The 15,540-nt window shown below is 36.2% G+C and overlaps 1 protein-coding gene across 1 annotated transcript in view; it reads right to left on the bottom strand.

Moving 5' to 3' along the window:
- LOC150095887 (rap guanine nucleotide exchange factor 2-like) overlaps nt 1-15,540 on the bottom strand; it is a 455,329-nt gene that overhangs the window by 145,549 nt on the left and 294,240 nt on the right. Inside the window, exons 16-17 of the mRNA XM_090409556.1 lie at nt 15,370-15,434; nt 2,516-2,681 (exon numbers count right to left, since the gene is read on the bottom strand). Coding sequence (XP_090265682.1) covers nt 2,516-2,681; nt 15,370-15,434 — 231 coding nt within the window. The remainder of the gene's footprint in view (nt 1-2,515; nt 2,682-15,369; nt 15,435-15,540) is intronic.

Here is a 15,540-nt window from a genome sequence, read left to right as displayed (position 1 = left end):
AACTGGAGAAAACGATGACAATCCATTCACAAAGTGGAAGGAGGAATACCCTAATACATTGGCTTGGTAAGTACATTACAATGCCAAGACCCAATCAAATGCCTTGGAAATCTCAAGAGTTTCTTGACCACTTGAGTTTCTCAAGACTTTTCCATGGCCTATGTCCAAAGGCGGGAGGAGGAGGGGAAAGAAGTGATGACTAGGAAATCTACTGTGGAATGCAAATTGCAAAATCTATGTTGGTAATCGCTAAGTAATTGGTCAGTCTAAGTAGTGAAGCAGTTGATGACCTTTTCCACTATTTGGGAGTACTAAGGTCAGAGCAATAATCTATCCAACTGCTCTTCCAAGCAGTTGGATAGATGCCAAGTATGACAGCAAGAAGAGATGATGCAAGAGTAAAAATCTGATGGCAAGTCTACTTATCTTTAGATGTTACTACTGTGTCATCACAGTGAAAAAGGAGGAAACACAGAAGGACAGAAGTCATGTCCCACAGTCTTGGCGAGGGAGGACCAGAGAAGGCTCAGCTGCAAGGTGGACATAATTTCTCTTATTAGATTAGCACAGGTACTAGGATCAGAAGCAATAATTAGACAATGGAAACAAAGCATGGAAGTCCCACAGGTCAACCCAATTGGCATGTTGTAGTGCCAGAGGATGCAAGGCTAAGAATGGCTAGATAAGGGTCTAAAAGTTCATGGTCAAAGCTGCCAAGAGGAGAGTTAACATCAAAGGATGTTTTGAGAGATAGCAGGTTAAGAAAAGGTTGTTAGTGTTGAGAAAATGATGAGAATTATCTAGAATTCTGGTAGGTTGGTGAACAATTTGTGTTGAATCATTAATGATAGTAAATTCAGCTTCTTTTCCAGCTTAGTCTGTAAAGGAGAAGAGAAGTCAGTTTGAACTGTGGACATTGAACTTGCCAAGGAGAATTATTTCACTATAAATTATATATATATATATAATTATTTACTAAAATAAAGAGCCAAAAGGCTTTATTTCAGCTATGCAAAACTATATAAATCAAGTGATATTAAATCCAGCATTATTCAAAAGCTGAAAGCAGAAACTATGAAAGTTTCGAATGAAATTTGACCAGAGAGCTTACGGGAATACACTTGCCAGCATTTACAAGTTGCCCTAGCGTGGACCTTATAGAAAATATGATCTCTTGCCCAAGTGTCCATATATCTGCCTTCTATTGGTCCATTATAAGGTTTCAATGGCCTGACAATTGTTTCAAACTGGTTGGTTCTTCTCAGAGACCAGGCAGAACCCTTAAGAGAGCAAAAACTCTCATTCAGTACTAAGGAACTCGAAGTGTCAGAGAAGCGTATTTTTCATAAGCAAACTCTCGGTCAGTGTGTAAAGTATTGCTAAAATAAAGAGCCAAAAGATTTCATTTCGGTGATGCAAAACTATATAAATCAAGTGGATATTAAATCCAGCATTATTTCAAAGCCAAATTATAATCTTATTAATTCTAATAATTATATTATATAATCTAATTATATATAATTGATTCTAAGAGATAAAAAGTCAAAATGGTCAGTGAAGTCATCAGAATTAGGAAAACAATAACAGCAGCAAATGAACTGAACATAGGAAATCTTAAGCCACAGCAGGTCATACAAAGGGGAATCCAGGTCTAATAACTTTAAGTCCTGGCAGATAAGAGACTAATTTGGAGTACAGATAGTCAAATAAGTCTGTGAGGTCATTAGAGTTATCAGAACAACAGAAGCAGCAGATAAAGCAACAAAGTGAGATAAGGAAATCTTGAGTCAAAGGAGATCATATAAAGGAGATTCTAGATATGATTAGCTTAACTTTAAAGTGTCGAAAGGAAAAATGGTGAGAATGTCAACTTTTCTTTTAGTACTATCACAGCGATACATATCAGGAATTTGATGATGACTCCTATTATTGAGTTACCTTTAGTGTCTCAATATGTTCCAATGATGGGACATAAAGCAAAAAAGTATTCTGAGGACTGGTTACATAATTTAGAACACTAATACATACATTAAGATACGTGTTCTTCATTATGGTATACTTTTGACAATTCGCAGGATTATGCAAATACTTAATTGTGAAGATACTTCACATGCAAACTTTTTGTTTCACTGTACTGTCAGATTTCAGTACAGTGAAACAAAATGAAACAGCATAATTTCTTCCCCAGGAATTTTCCAACTCATCAGGAAAGACCTGCTATAGCCTTTGCTGAGGAGAAGTGTTAATGTTGAAAGTGATAAAAATCAACAGTTTTCTCAACTGCAGCAAGCAATTAGATAGAACTGTTTGCTTTGACATTTACTGCCATTGTTTTTGAAATATGTGAAAATGTCAGGAAGAACATGTATATTATGTGCATTAACAATACATACTTTCTGAAATTTACCATAATTTATTTTACAGTAAAATAAACCCTTAAAAGTATAAGACTCTGCAAATATATACACCAAAAAAAGAAAGGAGGGAAAAAAAAAACTTTCAGAAATAAACTTACAGCAGCCAAATCATCAGGCACTAAGGGCTCGGTAGATGCATTATTCTTGAGGTAGTAGCGACTACTGAGACTGATTCGTTCAGCAAGATTCTGTAACTGATCAGGTAGTCGTTTCTGCTTTACCATACCACCTTCACCAACAGATACTTCACACAAGGAGTAATTGCTAGAAAATAGTCAATGATTTTCATCTTTATTAAAAAAAAAGAAAAGAAAAGAAAAAAAGGGGGGGGTTAAGTTTTCTTAAGGCTTTTTTTTTTTTTTTTTTTGAGAGTAAGGGAGGTTCCTTTCTACAACTGTCAAATCTATGTAAATATATCAAATATTATGTTAAACATAATATACAGCTCAAATATTTAATTATCAAAACATATATAATGATTATTTCAAATTTTCTCAATTTCAATACACTATGAATAAATATAATTACTATAAAAAGTACTAGAGATCACTTAAAAGTTCAATTTAGATAACTGTAAAAATACCAATCATGTGAAAGCTGCTTTGGGCAATGTTGGACTGCAAGGTCGATATTGAGGGAGTTTTTATTGAAGTTCTTGAATTCTCTCTCTCTGTAACTGTATGAGGTCTCACTGGAGAAACACTCCTCTTGTCAACAGGCTTGGACAGTTTTGGCGAATTGCATTCTAAAGCTTCAATAAACTTTCACAGTAAGATGTAGCATTCATATTTTTACCATGCTTCTGAAAATAGGCTAGCAATAGTTCCAGGGAATTCTAAATGATTGTAAAGCATAAGCTTTTCCAGTGATGTGTAACCTATAATGTCTTGTTTGCTAGTAAAGTAGAATGTTTTCATTGCATTGAAGCCCCTGTTGATTCGGGTTAGTAGTAGTAGTAGTTAACCCATGATTCATCTCCTGTAACAATCCTGATTAATGACTTCTCCTTCATCTGCACAGCAGAAGAGATGTTGCAAGGCCAGACCGATTCTGCTATTTTTGTGATGGGGGCTCGGTTCTCTGGGCACCCACAGTGCATACACTTTCTGAAAATATAAACGTTCATCCATTATGCTGTGGGTTAGAAAATTAGAACAACCTATAGCACTTGCTACACTGTCTATCACGATCCATTTGGATCATGATCATCTTGCATCATCTGTTCATCTGTCTCACAGTGGCTTCTGTCACAATGTAAACAGGGTGGCCGGATCAGTCTTTACTGTCAAATGTCTCTGCAAAAAAATCTCTGGACCAAAATGTGAACTGCTGCAAGTGACAAGCACTTCTTGCTTTGCATAAACAGGATACAACTTTTTAGGAATGTTCACTGTAGGAAGTTCTTTTGGCCACAAGAAACAGCATGCTGTTCAACATTTGTACCCCCCCCCCCCCCCTTGAGGATGGTCACCATTTTAGACTGCTGAAAAATTGCTACAAGACATGCTCATGAACGTCTACTACATGTAATGTCATCATTATGGAAATTGTTGCTATTTACTGAAGTACACTGAAAACAATTCACTTCCAATTCTTTTGTTCCACTTTTGTTTATAACATATTGACTTTTCCTCATACATTAGTATCCTAATGATGATGCCTTAATGGAATAAAACAGTATTGGGAAAGGATTAAAACTAAAGTCTAATTAGTTTATGGTGTTAATCAGCTTAATTGGTCTAATATTTAACAGGTTTACTAAAGGAAGGTTATATTTTAGCAATTTGCTCCTATTTTATAACAATGTTAACCGAGTTGGATAAAGGGAATGGATACACTATGATAATGTTGGCATTTGCTAAGGCATTTGATATTATGTGCCAAGCCTCTGTAGCTCAGTCAGTATAGACGAAACCCTTTGGTGGGAAAGACAAGTCGCCGCTAGAGGGATTCGTAGTGTGTAGTGTTCGTGAAAGCTCCAGATAAGATAAGCATTATTATCAGTTATCGTTGATAAATTTACTTTAATATTGCATAGTTTTATTTGCCTTGCGTATCTTAGAGCATCTGTTTGTGTGTTTTTGGTGTTTATAATTTATAATTTGATAAAATACGTTACTAGTAAGCATGGCTCCAGTACGAAGGAAAATGGCAGCCAGTAATGATGGTTCGCCATCTTCTTTCAAGAACGGTAATGTAAAGGAGATGATTCAGTGTACTATCTGCGAAATGTATGCTTTGCAGAGTGTGGTTAGATGATAATAAAGGAGTGAATGTGTGTAAAAAATGTAGGGAGAATGAGAAATTGAAGAGTATTTCGGATCGTGAGTTTATAACATATCGACTTTTTTTTGTCAATATGTTATAAACATATTGACAAAATTATAGTATATTGAAGTTATTATAGCATATTGAAGAAAATTATAGCATACTGAAGAAATTATAACATATTGAGTGATATTTTTGTCAAACTTCAGAATGAAGAAAATAGGGATATGACAATAAACGGCGAGGTTGTACCAGAGAATTGTGAGAGCGTGAATGATAGTATTAATGGTTTTACTGAGAATAAAAAAGATGAGATAGACGCAATGATTGAGATCGCATTGTTGATGGTGCGATACAAAGGGCAAAACAGCAACTAGAGCGTATGAGCAAAAGTCGACTGAATGAACCAACCAATAATAAAAAGTATGATAAGAAAAATAAGCATATGAGTGTGAACATGAACAAAATGAAGGATAGAGTGCTGTATGGAGACTCGTTAGTACGTGCTGTGTTAGTAGAGGATTTGACAAAATCGTACCAACCTGGTGCGACCATAAAGGATGTAACTGAGTCTATTAGAGAGCAAAAGGAAAGAGTGAAAGAAATGATTGTTGTGGCGGGTACGAATGATTTGAAAGGAGATAAAATGGAAATGATAGAAGACCTGAATGAATTGTTTGAGGTAGCAAAAGAAAAGAGTGAGAGAGTTAGAATGATTAGTCTTTTGCCACGGTATGAGAGTGAAATGTTTAAAAGTAGGGCCATAATTGCGAATGACTGTATGTGTGGGTTATGTATGATGAGTGGTGTGGAATTTGTGGATGTGTGGAGTGAGTTCGATGGGCGAAAGGATCTATATAAGATGGATGGCATGCATTTGAATGGTTACGGTGTAAGAAGACTTGAGAAAGTGTTGCTGAATGTAATGGATGTGCAAATTGAGGAAAACTAGATTTATTGGGGAAGTAGATATACAGTCCTTAGGGAGGCAGCTGAATGTATGAATGAATATAATATGCCCGAGCAAATAAAGACAACAAATCAGAGTGGGATAGTTAATATAAGGCATCAAGGTAGGGTTGGGGCTAATGGGGGTCTTAAATTCATGTACACTAATGCTAGGAGTATTAGGAACAAGAAGGAAGAGTTTTTGGCCATGGTTGGCACTTCCAGACCACAGGTTATTGGTATTAGTGAATCATGGCTGACTGTAGATGATATAGCTAGTGGAATTGAATGTGATGGGTAGGTATAGTGTGTTCAGGAATGACAGGGAGAATAAAATGGGGGGAGGATTATTGTTGATGATAGCTGATGAGCTACAGCCAAGGAGAATAGAAGTTGAATTGCAGGATAGAGAAAAGAGCACATTTGAGGCCATTTGGTGTGAGATTGTGGCTAGCAGAACTAAATATACAATTGGGTGCTGCTATATACCAGGTGATGGAAAAGATGGTGGTGACAGTATGCACAAGCAAATAGAAGAAATGGGTGGAAGGAGGGTAATTATTATGGGAGATTTCAACTATGGTCGCATTGATTGGAGTGAGGAGAGGACACATGGCAGGAAGGAATTGGATTTTATGCGGTTATTAAAGGATAACTATCTGCGACAGCATATAATGGAAAATACTAGGGGTCAGAGAGTGCTTGACCTAGTAATTACATCTGAGGATTTGGCTGTAACAAATATGACCACATTGCCACCAATCGGTGAGAGTGATCATAGGGTCTTGACTTGGGAGGTGGCTAAAGGTGTAGAATTTTCAATTAAGACAGGGTACATGTGGAATTATCGGGCTGGAAAGTATGACAGGCTTAGGAGTTTGATTGGTTCAGTGCCATGGCATGTACAACTGCAAGGACTAGAAGTTGATAGTCATGGGAGGCAGTTAAGAAGTTGCATGAAGCAATGGCTGACTGTATACCTAGAGTCCGAATAATAAATCAAGTAGGGGTTAAATGGATGAATAACACCATTAAGCTTGAGCTGCAAAAAAAGAAACAACTATGGAGGGAATTTAAAGAGAAAGGTGACCGGCAGGCACATGAACAGTATAAAGCGCAGGCCAGAAGAGTAACGAGTGTGGTAAGAAAAGCAAAAAAGGATTACGAAAGAACATTGGCCATGCAGGCTAAAGAGAATCCTAAACAGTTTTTTAGATATGTAGCAAGTAAAAGGAAAAATGTACATGGCAGAATGATTTTAAAGAATGCCGATGGTAGGGAGGTAACTGAATCAGTTGATATAGTTGAGTTACTGAGTGAGCACTTTGCAAGTATATATCATCCAGTTGGTGACATTGCAGAAACGAATAAACCAGTAGATTATACGGGAATTGTGGTGAATGAAGTGTAGGTAAGTAGTCTATTGCATAACCTCAATGTCGATACATCTGTGGGAGTGGATTGTATGCCAGCTCGTGTAGTATGAGAAGCAGCTAAAGAATTGTCAGTACCCTTGACCATTTTGTTTAATTTGAGTCTCGGGTCTGGGTTAGTCCCGAGGGGGTGGAAAGAGGGGAAAATAGTTCCACTGCATAAAGGTGGTTCCAAGACTGCTGTTGTAAATTACCGACCGATTAGCATATCAGGAATCATTGTCAAGGTCTTAGAGAAATTAGTCAAGAAAAGAATACAGGATTGGATAGATGAAAATGGGATATTGTATGGGAGACAACATGGTTTTGTGAAGGGTAGATCATGCCTCAGTAACTTGCTCATGTTTTATAACATAGTGATGGCTGAACTGGATAGGGGTAATGGGTTTACAGTGATACTACTGGACCTTGCCAAGGCCTTTGATAGGATACCACATAGAACCGTAATCAGTAAACTGGAGCAGATGGGGATAGATATAGGGTTGGTGAGATGGATAGGAGGGTGGTTGAAGGAGAGATACTACAGAGTGGTTTATGCAGGAGTGGAGTCTAAAAGACGGCTTGTGACTAGTGGTGTGCTGCAGGGCTCTGTTCTTGGACCACTGCTTTTCAATTTGTTCATCAATGATATAGGAAAGGATTTGAGAGGAAGTGTTCACTTGTTTGCTGATGATGCAAAGTTGGGTAGAGCAATTGTGAGTGCACAGGATGTCAAAATTTTACAGGATGATTTGGATAGTTTGGAGGACTGGGCTAGGAAAAATGGATGTCAATTTAATGTGGCAAAGTGTAAGGTTATGCACTTTGGGGTGAAAGAATAGCAGCAGTATATCGCATTGGTGGAACCGTACTCCAGGAGATTGATGAGGCCAGGGATTTGGGAGTGTTGGTGGATAGGGAATTGAAGTTTAGGGGGCACATTGCAAAAGTGACTAAATCAGCTCATCAAATCACTTGGCTTCTGAAAAATACTTTAACATGCAGAGACAAACAAGTTGTTGTTCCTCTGTATCGAGCCTTGATAAGAACCCATCTGGACTACTGTGCCCAGTTATGGGCACCAGGGTTTCTTCATGATGGGGAGGAAGTGGAGAGGATCCAGAGAAGAGTGACTAAGATGATAGAAGGTCTGTGGAATGAATCTTATGAGAATAGGTTGAAGATTTGTGGGTTGCAGAGATTGGACGATAGGCAAAAGAGGGGTGATATGATTGAGACATTCAAATTACTGAAGGGTTTCTATAAGATTGATCCAGAAGATATTTTTGAAAATATGACTAGTGGTGGGAGGACTAGGGGCCATGCATGGAAGCTGGGCAAGAGCATGGTTGACAAGGGAGTTAGAGCTAGGTTTTTTACTTGGAGAGTAGTGAATGAGTGGAATAAGCTTCCAGAGTCTGTTGTGGGTGCTACGACCGTGAATGAGTTCAAGGCAAGGTATGATAGATACTGTGTCAATGTCGAATAGTTGTTCTTGACATGATGTTAGGGCATCCCTCGATGAGTCTGTCAACTCCTTGGAGTTGCCCGGAACAATAATAACAATAATAATAATAACAAAGACCAGAGTTTGATTCCTGTCCAAGACATGAGGAACCTTTATCTAGTCTCTTTTGACTAAACAGAAAACATAATGAAACTGGACAGACAAAAGACTAGAGTTCTAATTAGGCAGGCATCCTCTGTAGGTGTCCACCAGAGGTCTTTGGTATTGGGATCTCTGAGAATAAAGGTTTCCCTTATTTCTGGGAAATTTAAATGCTTTTCAGGTTCATTCATATCAGGTTGATTTTTGAGTGCAGCTGTAGATTCTAAACAGTCTTTCACTTTTAAACTTGCTGCAATGGGACATAGTAGTGTTTTAACGTTTGATCTCTGTGTAAATTTCTAGTATCTAAAGCATGGTCTGCTGGATCTGATTGACATAATCATGAATGCAGATGTATTTTTTTCATGTTCTTCCATGTAAATGGTAACTGATCTTCCAATTCATCCATAATAGGTCAAACTTGTAAGAGCATGGAGTTCTGTATTCACTAGGAAGTGGGAGAGGAAGGGGATTGATTCTTACAGGCTAACATCTGGATGGAAGGACATAAATATTACATCTACAATTATGATTACGGTCAGTCAGATCTAGTAGAACATGATATGATAATACACAATCAAATGGGGAAAACTACCACCATGCTTCACTGTAGCAAGCATAAAAGTGAAAACTTTTCTATAATCTGCAGCTGCCCTCAAAAACCAAACTAGTCTTTTGTTTATCAAGTGTCATTAGTTTTGTATTGGCTTTGTGTGTTACAAGTTTATATTGTACTCCGTGAAGATGTTTCTATGACTAAGATTTAAACATTAATTTTAAGCCTTTTCCTTTACATGACATGAGTTCTACCCAGCAATTTAGCCTTAACATGTGACCTTAGTATCCTGAGCAGAATAACTACTAGATAATCCAGAACCCATGCTCTAGAGACCAAATTTGGAACTTTTTACAGCCACTTCAGGTCTCCAGTGAAATACATATGCCAACTAAACACAATTACAAAAATCTATGAAAAATTACATTCCAACAAAATAATCTATTGGTTGGAGTGCAGTTGCTACCTAACTCTGCCAACAAGGATGGCAGCTACTACTAATACTACCACCATTAGTATATGTCTGACTCTGAGTTACAGTATAGAATTTGAAAATTTTTGCAATGGTTCAACAGCAATGTTACTATAATATTAAACCGGAAGCTCTGAAATTAAGGATTTCTTTCTGACAGAGAAAAAAAAAAAGCTTTAGTTCATTTTAATCAGCAAGAAACGTTAATGATTTGCAATGAACCAAATCAGTCAATCTTTTACCTAATTACTGCCATTAGTGAAACATAAATATAGCACTGGTTTCTTTCTCAGAAGGACGACTGTAATAACCAGATTAATAATTTGTAATAAATTTCATTAAGTTAAAAAAAAGTTTCATTCAGCTGTTGAAATAAGATAGTGGTTTCAATCACTGTCTCATTGCATCAGTGGCGATTGGAATTAAGACAATCTCTTATTTCTGAATGGCACATCCATCTTATCAGAAATCATTTATTTTATATGATGGAATTGACAAAATTACTGGTGCAAAAGACATAAATTTCTTCAGTAAAAATCATCCACTTAGAACGATTCCTTTTCACTCAATAAAAAAGTTAGGTATGAAAATTGTTCTTCTCTTCCCATTAATTAAACATACATTTTGCAAATACCATTATTTATCAAAAAAGGACAGATAGAATGGTTAAGAGAAGAAAACTGTACTCTAAAAACTGGAAATTCTATGCCATCTATGGTACATGACATTGGTGTACATGATGAAAGTAGAGCGGTTTGTTGTAGTTGGATTGAGAGGTGGAGACAGAGTTGTGGAGTCGGTGCCCTCCCTCGATGAGTCTTTGGACACCCTGGAGGTGTCATGTAATAATAATAATAATAATAATAAAGCTAATATGATACAAATATTTCAACTAGCATCCTTTTGAAAATTCTATATATATTTTGCTCAAAACCAGTTTACAGCTTTACTATAAAATTTTCTGTAGATTAATGAAGAAATATCTCATGCAATCACAACTCTCAGACAAGTAAGCATATGATTAGAGCAGACACGTGACACACACTACTTAGAGCACTGTACCATAAAAAATGAATTTTAAATGATGCACCCTGTTGACTTACTATTTACTAATTCTTAGATTATAGCAAAGATCTAAAAATCAAAAAAGCTGGAATTCATATTAGAATCCTGTACCTGCTTCACTGTTATCTCTTTTTACCAGTCCAATATCTAAGTCACAACTGCTCAATACCAACCTATGCAAATGCTAGTGACTACACAAAATCAATCTGCAGTCACAATATGAACCCCTAGTTGGAGAAGTACTAGGGGTTCATATTGTGACTGCAGATTGATAGTACTACTGCTCTCTAATATATAGATTTGAATCCCACTGTAGGCATTGATATTAGTAAAAGATTTTAGGTGGTACATGACTTTTGTCACCTGATATGCGACCACCACTCTGCTTGGCAAAAGCCTGAAGTGGCTTGAAAAGATTCGATATTTGGTCTATAAACTGGGTTTCTGGTTTATCTCAACCACTGCCACATGAAAGCTTGTACAGTTGGTACACGCTTTCATGTGCAGGATTCACATAAACAGAAATACATGCCTACAATCAGTTTATAATCAATGGATAGATATGTAACAAACTACTATAATAAGATAAAGAAAAATTATATAATTTAATCATTTTTGCACAGCCCAAAGATAATTTCATAAAATAATTACTTATTGCAATGTTTGTCCCCCCCCCCCTCCCCTTTTCTTACATGCAGTACAGGTGATAGATTTGCTGAGCATGCTTGACACAATCAATAAATTAGGGAACCAGCGCTTCGTCATTTGAGGATACATAAGTAAAGCAGTTTCCATAGGCTGGCTACCAGATATTACCATCAAGTTCAGTCCTGTGCACTATGTCCCAGATGGTTCCTCATCAGCTAGTGAATAATCCTGCTACTGCTTACTCTGTGAGCCTATGATTGCAGAGAATCAGAGAGCAAGGTCACATGCAGAAAGGGGTTTGGACATGTCTTAAGTAGGAAGTTATGTGCACTAGTCCCTCATCTCAACTGCACGACCCTGTTCTTTAGTTTCCATCAACTCTACTACAAAAAAAATAACAGAATAAATGCTAGCATCACTGCAGGAATAAAAATAAATCTCCCATAAGCAAAAAAATAAAAATAAAAATAAAATATGTATAAAAAAAAAAAAAAAAAGCACCAAATACTTTTGTATCCATTTCACCAAAATCTAGGACATCAATATAAACATTAATGACATACATCACTTACAGGTCAAAACCCAATTTATTATTCCTAATCAAACCCTAATTGGCATTCATGACTACGGTCTACCTCAACTATTCCAACTACATCTTGCATGATGCTTTCTACAAAAAAGGGAGAATGTATGCTTTTTCAAATCAAACATTCCTTGCCAAAGGATATCAAACCTGAAATCCCCACTTTTCAATTTGCTCTGGCTCAAGATTTCCTTACTTCATCTTACTACCCTTATCACTCTTCTAATTCAGACAACCACACTGCCCTTTTTGACTACTTATCTCTAGGAGTCCATCTCGCACAGATGAATTACCCAAACTGTGAAGTTATCTTCTTAGGAAACTTCACAAATCAAACCGAAAGAAAAGCTAAATCATTTGCCTGCCAGCAGTCAGTCAGTCAGGATCTAATACAATCAAACTAGTCTATCAATCACAATAGCAGACAATCCTCATTACAGGAAGTTTTTCAACCAGCTCTCCTTCCAAATATACTGTAGATATTTGATCTCCTCTTGATGAGTCTGACCATATCTCATCTATTTGTCCTTTCCTACAGATTAATCTCCTCCCAGAAAATCTTGGCCTTGCACCTTATGGCACTGAAATTGCACCAACTAGGATTTCTATGCCTCTTTTCCATGGCCAGCTTAATTTCATTCTTCTGATCCAAAAACCTGTCTTGCACTAATAACAGAAATAATGCTTACTGTAATGAGGGCACTTCATTCTGAAGTGTCCTCACTGAAGCCTGATTTTGACTGAAGATTGATTTTGTGTAGTCACTTCAATTCTCCACTCCACTACAAACCACTGACTGCTGACCCTTATCTAAGTCTAGGCTCTCTAAAAAAATGAGCTTACAGCATATGTTCAGCAGCTCAAGTCAAAAAGTTCAGCTTATCATTCAGCTTATAACAAAATAAATGTAAAAAAATATATATATCAACAAATCCAAAAGACTTTATAAGGATGAAAGGAATAAGGATGCCTGCTGCTCAACTGGAAGTCACGCCTTCTTGTTTCTCATTAAGGTTGTTGGGAATAACTTCCACCCTTTCTTTTTTTCTAGTTCTCTCACAGTCTGATGATCATGGTAACATCACTTAAAACAGACAAAACATTGATTCAGCCAGAGAGGCATGTGATAAAGTTGTCTTCAAGGACAGAAAAATCAGAACTCCATAATGGACTCAAGAAGAGGAAGAGATAGTCCTAAAAAAGAAGAAAGCATATCAAAAGTTTCTAACAAATAAGTCAGCAGATGACGCCCTAAGAAAATATAGGAAAAAAAACTAAGAAACTAAAGCAGCACGGTAAAGTACCTAAACAAAAGTCTTAAGAAGACGTTAGTAAGAATATAGAAGTTTGGTTTGGTTTATTTGGATTTATGGCCAAAGCAACTCAAGCTATGAGGCTCATGTATTATGTCTGTTAATTGAATGTGTTCTAATAGCAGGTTTGATTGCTTTGCAGGATGAAAAAAACCAGTTTCTGGGAGGAAAAAATCCTGCCACTACTGTATGAGACTGGCTAACTCACCTTCAGTTGAAAAGACCTGATAAAGGTTCTTTGCATTTTAGATGGGATTTGAATTCAGGTCTTTCCAACCAAAGGGCATTGTGGAAACTGAACGAGGAATTAAAAAAAAAGGCAAATATCAGGAGGTGGCAAAATGTTCTAAAGGCCATGCTTGAAAAAAAAAAAAAAAAAAGTGCAGAAATAGAGGACAACACAGTACCATAAAAGGAATCCAAGATGATAAAGGCATTATGAAAACTGAACACAAAAATATCCTAGTTGTTTGGAGTAATTATTTTGAAAGCCTGTTGAATGGAACAAAAAATGACAGAACAGTGGTCATGAACATTCAAGAGGAATACAATAATAAGCAAATATCAATATGCGAGATAGAAAAAAAAGCTATCAAAACCGAAATGTGTGGAAAGTCAGCTGATGATATTCAACTATCATCAGCTGAAAAGGCAAAGAAAATCCTTATGGCATACATTAAGTAATAAAAAGAAACTTAGTCCCAAGGAGATTAAGAAGAGGAACAAACAATTGCAATAATGCTATGATGTTAATTTAGAAGGGAGAATGTTGTGAAATATTAAGAGAAAATAAATGGCAGCATTTAAGCAAGAACATTTTTTGAGTTCACAAAAATTATGAAATTCAAGTTTGCAATTGTATAAATACATTGATTATGAAAGAGAAAATGTTGTATAACTACACTGATATTAATAATAATAACAATAAAATGTGCATCCAGGAATGCGTTAGCAGAGCTAATCTCAGGTGGTATGGTCACTTAAACAGAATGGGCAAGGAAAGATTAGCAAAACAAGTGTTCTCTGCCAAGTTGGCAGGAAAACGACCCAGAGGAAGACCAAGATATAGGTGGATTGATACGGTACAAAGTGCCTTAGACGATAGAAATATAAGATCTGGTAATGTTGGAGTCTTGACAAGTAACAGACTGATTTGGAGGAAAATTGTAGATAGGAAGTTAGTAATGATGTAAATTTTTCATGTAGTACTATCATATCCTGTACACCCCTTGAGGGTACATGGCAGAAATTTGATGATGATGATAATAAAATGCTGCCAACATGGCTGCAAGATGAATGGCAATGTAATATGCCTCTAAGCAAGTTATTGTCTCTGTTAAGGCACAAGATATTTTTGATTTGAAAGGACTATAATTATAGTCATGATATAATAATGCAATAAAAATGAAAGTATTAATTAGTAAAATTAGCATACTTAAATGCAAAAAAATGTTACAATTATTGTGAATTTGAGTCTGAGAATATATCCAGCAACTTTAGATTTATTTCTATGAGACAGTTTTGAATCGTTTGATTTTACTACCTGATTATTTTGTCTGGGCAAAATCCTGGAAGGGGCAACAAAGAGCCCTGCCATTCTCACATGTTCTTAGTCATGTTTAGAGCAAGTTATATAATAAAGATAGTCTCTGTTCTTCTATTAATAGCAGTAGGGTTTGACTGCCACTGTGGTATGGATAATCGTGAATGTCTTTACTTTCAAAAAATCTGCTACAGGTATCGATCTTTCACTGGTAGGAATGACAAAAAAACAATGGCCTTAGCACCGATTTATTTATGCTTCACAAAAAAAAAAAGAGCATAACAAAACATTTTATGATGCTTTAAGGTAATAATAAGAGAAAGTGAAATGTCAAACTCAGTCTTCTACAAGAAATTTCTTGTTCCTCTCCCAAGAGGAAGCAACATACCATTCAGAAAGCAGTATTTTGATCACAGAGATAGAAACACAAACTTACTAATAAACACTTAAAATTAACCATTTTATTTATTTATTTAAATTATTTCTTTAAAATAAACTAATAAAAAAATTCTAACAATTAAAGAAAGAATCTTACTTGCTTAAGTCTGTAATCCCAAACTCCCTTAAAGATAACATCACGACTTCCCTTGATGTAGTCTCCTATAGATAAATTATGTTTGTGAGAAAAGATAGTATAGAGATAAAATAGACAAAATAAAAATAAAAAAAAAATAGATAAAAGATTACTGGACATAGAAAGGAACAG

The sequence above is a fragment of the Typopeltis vanoorti genome, chromosome 19, assembly GCF_054136105.1.
Source record: "Typopeltis vanoorti isolate ZY-2024b chromosome 19, IOZ_Tvanoo_1.0, whole genome shotgun sequence".
NCBI classification, from domain to species: domain Eukaryota; kingdom Metazoa; phylum Arthropoda; class Arachnida; order Uropygi; family Thelyphonidae; genus Typopeltis; species Typopeltis vanoorti.
This window is presented reverse-complemented; position numbering and strand designations above follow the sequence as displayed.